The sequence below is a fragment of the Netta rufina genome (assembly GCF_964035555.1).
Source record: "Netta rufina genome assembly, chromosome: 30".
NCBI lineage: Eukaryota > Metazoa > Chordata > Aves > Anseriformes > Anatidae > Netta > Netta rufina.
The window spans coordinates 269,537-275,907 of NC_140154.1; the positions used below are offsets into that span (position 1 = coordinate 269,537).

Here is a 6,371-nt window from a genome sequence, read left to right on the forward strand (position 1 = left end):
GCTCACATCACCAGCTAAAAGTAAGGACCATGAGGCTGCACCAGGTTTCTAAGTTGCTCAGAGCTAATCCTGCTTGCTTCTCTTTCCTTTTAATTAGGCTTCATTAAGCACTGATACACCACACCTAGCTCACCATGAACAACTATTAATCAAAGAGGGTATCAGCTCTGGTTAATTGTCCACATTAGTTATCTGTCATTCCCTATGCTGGTAACAGCCTGCACCTGCAATCAGTCCCTGAGCAATGCAAAGCTTGCAGACCTGTCCCACGCAGGGAGGAGCACGAGCCTACAGCCTAGATGAGACCATGTTTCTGTGGCTTACCAGCAACCCAAACGTATTTAGCCCCACAACCCGTTTTATGAGAGCTGCTTCATTGCTGGAAAACCGGAGCCTAGAGCAATGCCACGACATGCTGAAGTCACTTAGGAAGTTGCAGAGAAGGATTTTCAGAGGAAAAAGTTGAATCCAGGTCTTCCAGCCTCCAGACTCACCCACTGACTGGACTTGTTCTCCCCACAATTTCTCAATTCTTAAGAGCAATGTCCCCATAAGTGTCTTTTTTTATTTCTTATTTTTAAGAGAGGACAAGTATTCGTGCCCACCTTCCGTGGAGAAAAAAGCAGGCCTTCACATGCAATTTGAACAATATGGAATATTTTACATCAGTCTTTCACGTCAGGTCGGTGGCACTTGCACGGTTCCTCTGGAGGGGAAAAATATTTAGTTTGTCGTACAGCGGAAGCGTTTTTCAGAGCCAAATATGAGATGAAACAGTCCTTTTATCTCCAGCTCTACCCTGGGGGAACACTCCTCCCAGCTTTCTGCACTTCAGAATGACTATGGAGTCTGCTAGCAAGAGGGGAAAAAAGGAAAAGAAAAGGCTATTTTTGCCAACAATCCCCATGACATCAGGAGCAGAATGCCTTACGGTTATCACTAGTGGACAAATGGGTCCTAAGCAATAGAAGTAAAATGGAATTGTTGGGTAACTGGTTTGATGGGAAGGGACCATGCTCCAGAGAAAAAAAATTCCTCTTTTGGAGATTAATGCCCGGAAGTAAAAAGACATTTCTAAGAGCTGAGTTGGCCCAATCCCCATAATTAGAGCACAGCCGGTACTCCAGCTGTGCATGTCATTTTTTTTCACACTAGAATTTCTTTCCTGACAGTCATTTCTTGGGGCTGGTTCCCATTTTTCTGGTTAGGAAAGCTGTGCCTGGGCTATAAAATTGTGGTTCTCTGAGTTGTAGTAAACCACTTGGAGTTTGGTGCCTCTGAGGGCCTCTTATGAATCCAGTTTTGCCTGGTTGTTTAATCATTGCCTGCATTTGCCTTTTTGGCACAAGTCGACCCTCTCCACGCTGTGGGCACTCGCAGCAGGCTTTGTGCCATTGACAGAGCCAGGCGTGATGGGGTGGTTGGGGCTGTTCACCCATGCATCGGTCGAGACCATGAGGTGTATCGCACAAAGTTTACAGATGGGTAATCAGGAACACCCAGACCTGAGTTAAAAGCACCAAAAATTAGCCATTGGCCATAAACAAACATAGTAATGGAAACTGAAAAGAGGATAGGAAGGAGACAACAGCAGCCTGTGAGATGGCCAGCACTGGAATGAGATTTCCACCAAGGCTGGGGTGGATGATCCTGGGCTCCCAGCTCAGCTCCACCTCTCTCTCTACAGCCTCCTTCCTTGCCTTCTCTGCCCCCTGTGCTGCAGGTGATAGGACTGGGGGGGGGGGGGAGAGGGAGCAGCACTTCATGGCATCGCTCGAGGCTGATTTATGACTTCCCGAGGATGGCGAACGCTGCATTCCCCAGCTTTAATAGAGGGGGCAGAGTCTGAAGTTCCCTCAGCTGGAACACAAGTGAAGAAAAGCATCAGGTTTCCTATGCCCACGATCCCACCTCCTTCAGCAGGTGACCCTTCGGCATCCTGCATCCATATATAAACATCTTGTCCCCCCGCCATCCTCTCTGGACACAGAAGTGACAGTGGCGATTGCCTGAGGACACTGCAGGCAGGATCAGTCCTTGCAGCCTCCAGCAACGGCCTCTCCATGATGTGGGAACTCCGATCCGTAGCCTTCACCCGGGCTGTCCTTGCAGAATTTTTGGCGACCTTGGTCTTCATCCTCTTTGGTCTGGGCTCTGCTCTGAACTGGCCCTCAGCTTCCTCCCCGAGCATCCTCCAAATCGCGCTGGCTTTTGGCTTGGCCATCAGCACACTGGTCCAAGCCTTGGGGCACATCAGCGGAGCCCACATCAACCCAGCGGTGACGGTGGCTTGCCTCATCGGCTCCCATGTCTCCTTCCTCCGTGCAGTCTTCTACGTGGTGGCCCAGCTCCTGGGGGCTGTCGTGGGGGCTGCCATCCTACACAAGATCACACCAGCAGACTCCCAGGAAGGCTTAGCCATCAACAAGGTAAGAGCACAGGCTGCGGACGGGCTTGGAAAGGAGCAGAAAAGTTTGGGCAGGAGGTCAGGGACGGCTGAGGGATGAAAAGAAAGGCTTTGTGACCAGCAAGGATATTTAGTGACTGTTGGATGGGAAGCCAGCATCAGCTGGCATGGGGGCAGACATATCTCCTGCAGAAATGCCCGTGCCAGGAGCAGCATCGCCCAAAACCAAGGCAGGCGGTGAGGAGGAGGAAGGCAGCGTGTTCAGGAGACAGCACACGGAAATCCCTTTTCTCGCAGCAGTCAGCTAGCAGCAGAGAGGCAGACCCAGCTTCACTGCCAAAGAGATTAAGAGGGTTGAAAAGGGATTGGGGATTAGTCTGAACAAGAATATTTAGATTGATAATAGCTGAGGTTTAATAAACCCAACAAAGCAAGTAAGAGTTTTAAGAAAGACTTTCAAAACACCCAGCTCTGCTGTTTTAGAGCTTAAGTCACCTGAAAGAGGAATAGGATTTTAATTTTCCCCCTGTGGGCTGTTCATCTTGTAGCTGCCTGCACAAATTATCCTTAAAAAAAAAAAAAAAAAAAAAAAAAAGGAATAAATATCAGAGAGAGATCCAGCTCTGGATGTCGGCCAGGAGGACAATTGCTGCTTTCAGAGCGTCACCAAGCAAAGCACTCTTGGGATCAGCATTTGGGAGGATGCGTGGTGTCCAAAGCAGGGGTGACACAGGAAAAGAAAGGGCAGAGAAGTGCCAAGAGAAGTGCCAGTATGGGCTAAGGGAAGAGACAGCGAGAGGGGGCTGCAAACCATGTATCTGCCCAGCAGCACTGCCAATTCCATCCAGATCTGGATTAAAAACCTTCAAGGAATAATAAAGTGCCAGAAAGCAGAGATGGAGAAGAGGGTGTGCAACTAGGCACAGCTTCAGACCAAATCTGACAAATTCTTTCAGTCAAAAAAGAGTGGGAAGGAAAAAGGGATTTTTTTGTGTGACAAAACATTTCTTTTTGACATTTCTGAAAAGTAATTCATACAATTTTCTAAAAGGCATCTTGTATTTTAAGCATGAGGAAAAGAAAAAGAAACCCTCATGTCAAAGGAAGAGTGGAAAAATAATGCCAGAAAAGATGCCACAAAAACATTTCCTGCCATGTCAATCAAGTGTTACCATTGAGCTACTTCTCCTTAGGAAAATTTTCCTCCTCTTCATATTGATGCCAAAAATTTCACCTGTTTCCTATGTCCCTGTTGGTTCCCCCTCCAAATTTCCAACCCAGTCACCAAACTTGCCTATCCCTGAGACGTTTCTCCTCCCCTTCCAGCTGCATAACGAGACGACAACGGGGCAGGCAGTGACCGTTGAGCTCTTCCTCACCTTCCAGCTGGTCCTGTGCATCTTTGCTTCCACTGATGAGCGCCGGGAGGACAACCTGGGATCCCCCGCCCTGTCCATTGGCCTTTCCGTCACTGTTGGACATCTGCTTGGGGTGGGTAGAATGGGTCAAAACACAACATTTTGAGGGTTGTCTTTGCCTTTGTGCCCAAAGCTTGCTTGGCTGCATGTCCTGTGGTTGTCAGGGGATTTGTAACTGATGCTGTGACCGTGATTTTACATTATTGGATGTGGAAAAAGCATAACCTGCTGGGCTCTGCTGCTCCTCACGTCCCTTCAGGAGCTCCATGGGGTCTTCTATCCTGAAGGGAATGTAGTAGCAACTGAGACTCTCAAGACCAAGATAAACATGGACAGGGAAATATGCAGGGTGAGCAGCCAGGGAAATCCCTCCCAGAGGACTTTTGCTGGGAACATCAGCCCCCAACACACCCAGCTTCTCAACACATGGATTAAAGCAGATCCTTACTGATCTGCAAGCCCATGTGCCTATGGGATATTCTTCCTGCAATCCGCAGTGGCAAGAAGTAGTAATTTGCTCCAGGAATAGAAACAGCAGGAACTTGTCCTCACAGTCCCTGTCACACTGCAGGGCACGTTGCCCAGCCACAGCTGAGCTGCACCATGCACGGGACACATATGCTCGCGCAGAAGGTGCACAAATACAACTCACACGTGTTGACTCAGGCGCTGGAAGCTGGTAGCATCACTTTTCCTGGAACAGGGCAGGCTGGGATGTGAAGCATCAACTTGGTGGATGAATCACGCTAATAACACACTGGGATATTTTAAAATAGTGCGGTAAAAGAGCTTAAAGCTAACAATAAGCTTGGTGTTTCTCGGCAGATCCGTTACACCGGCTGCTCCATGAATCCAGCCAGATCTTTCGCCCCTGCTGTGATAGTTGGAGACTTCAGTGACCACTGGGTAAGATGTTGGGTCTCTCCGTTGGTTTGGTGAGAACGGCCCCCCCGCATTACCAATATTCCCAGAGAACCAAAAAGCCAGCCATATTTGTGGCACTTCAGCACCAGCTGAAGGGGAGACATAGAAATTTGGAGAAAGAGGTGGGGCTGTTGGATGCTTAATTAGCTTATCTAAGCAGGGTGAGTTGCGACAGCAAAAAGGGTGTGTGGTTTGTTGACCATGACTTAGCACAAGAAGTAAAACCAGTAGAGAGTGGAGCTCTTCTTGACATCCTGGAAACCTTTCCTGGTTGCAGATGGATCTGGGCATGCCTTTTCCACCAGTTCTTTCAGGGATGCTCCCAGGAATTTCCATCTGCAAAGAGCACACTCAAAGCCGGATCTGTAGTGGTTTAGATCAGTGGTGTAGGAAGACATTTGCTCACCCAATTCTTCTATTTCTCTTTTCACCAGGTCTTCTGGGTGGGCCCTCTGATCGGGGCAGCAGCAGCTTCCATCTTCTACAATTACATCCTCTTTCCACAGTCCAAAACCTTCTCGGAGAGACTTGCCATCTTCAAGGGTTTGGAGCCAGAGGAGGACTGGGCAGAGCGCGAGGTCCGCCGGCGGCAGTCGGTGGAGCTGCACTCACCGCAGACCCTGCCGAGGGGGATGTCAGAGAAGGTGTAGCCGAACCCCCCCAGGCCAAGAGAGGAGCTGGAGAAAAATCTGACATCCATTTTGGAGACAGCACCCACTCAGCTGGGCATTTCACCTCTCCCCTCTCTCCCTTTTCTTTTTGCTGGGGGGGATAACCCATCTCCTGGGGAGACCTCCCATCACCCAGCTCTCTCTCTGCCTGGTGGTTTTCTAACCCCGGGGGAAAGCACCATTAAACCAACACAACCAGTGTAGCAACAGGAACAAGCACACCAGGGTGTGCTCCTTCTGGCTGGCTCCTTCCATGTCCCCCTGCAGGAGGTGGTGCTCAGCGGAGCTTGCTGCCCTTCACGAAGAGCTCGGAGGCGCTGCGGAGAGTTGTTATTACAGGCGCCTCCTGGGTGTGGAGGTTGCCACCCGATGCCTCACTGCTGTAGAAGTCAAAAAAAAAAAAAAAAAGAAGCCAAAAAGGCTGCTGTAGAAGTGCAGCATTGGTTCAGCACTGGTTTAACCCACTGTCTGCCACAGCAAAAATATTGATTCTGGTCCTCCACGTTGGTCCTTCAATGAGAAAGGAGCACTTGAATACTATTTCAAAAATATTTTTGAAAATCAATTTTTAATCTGTTCCTAGACTGAACAATGTGAATTAAAATCATGTTACCGTTCAAACAGAGTGTAAAATTGTATTTAAATTACCAAATATTCACTTTTAAAATTAGTCCATATTTTTGTTTCTTTTCAAAGGAAAAAAAAAATATATATATATATATGTCAAGAAAACCCAAAGAAAATTATCCAGAATTTATCTTGCCTACGAGCTGCTAAAGACAACATCATGCTGCTGATTCATTTTATATCTTTTTTACAATGTTCAAGTTAATTACATGCTTCTTCTCCTTCGGATCTAAACATTGTATTTATTATCTACCATGACAAAGTTTAAGACTCATATAAACTGCAAAGAGCCCTACAATGAGTATTAATGTCTAATACATTACT

The 6,371-nt window shown here is 47.9% G+C and overlaps 1 protein-coding gene across 1 annotated transcript; it reads left to right on the forward strand.

Moving 5' to 3' along the window:
- Positions 1-2,063: 2,063 nt before the first annotated feature.
- AQP2 (aquaporin 2) lies at positions 2,064-5,399 on the forward strand (the record flags this gene model as incomplete). Its single annotated transcript, XM_084303621.1, has 4 exons — positions 2,064-2,429; positions 3,734-3,898; positions 4,651-4,731; positions 5,184-5,399. The coding sequence occupies 4 exons, from the start codon at positions 2,064-2,066 to the stop codon at positions 5,397-5,399; spliced, it is 828 nt and encodes a 275-aa protein (XP_084159747.1).
- Between the last annotated feature and the right edge of the window lie 972 nt (positions 5,400-6,371).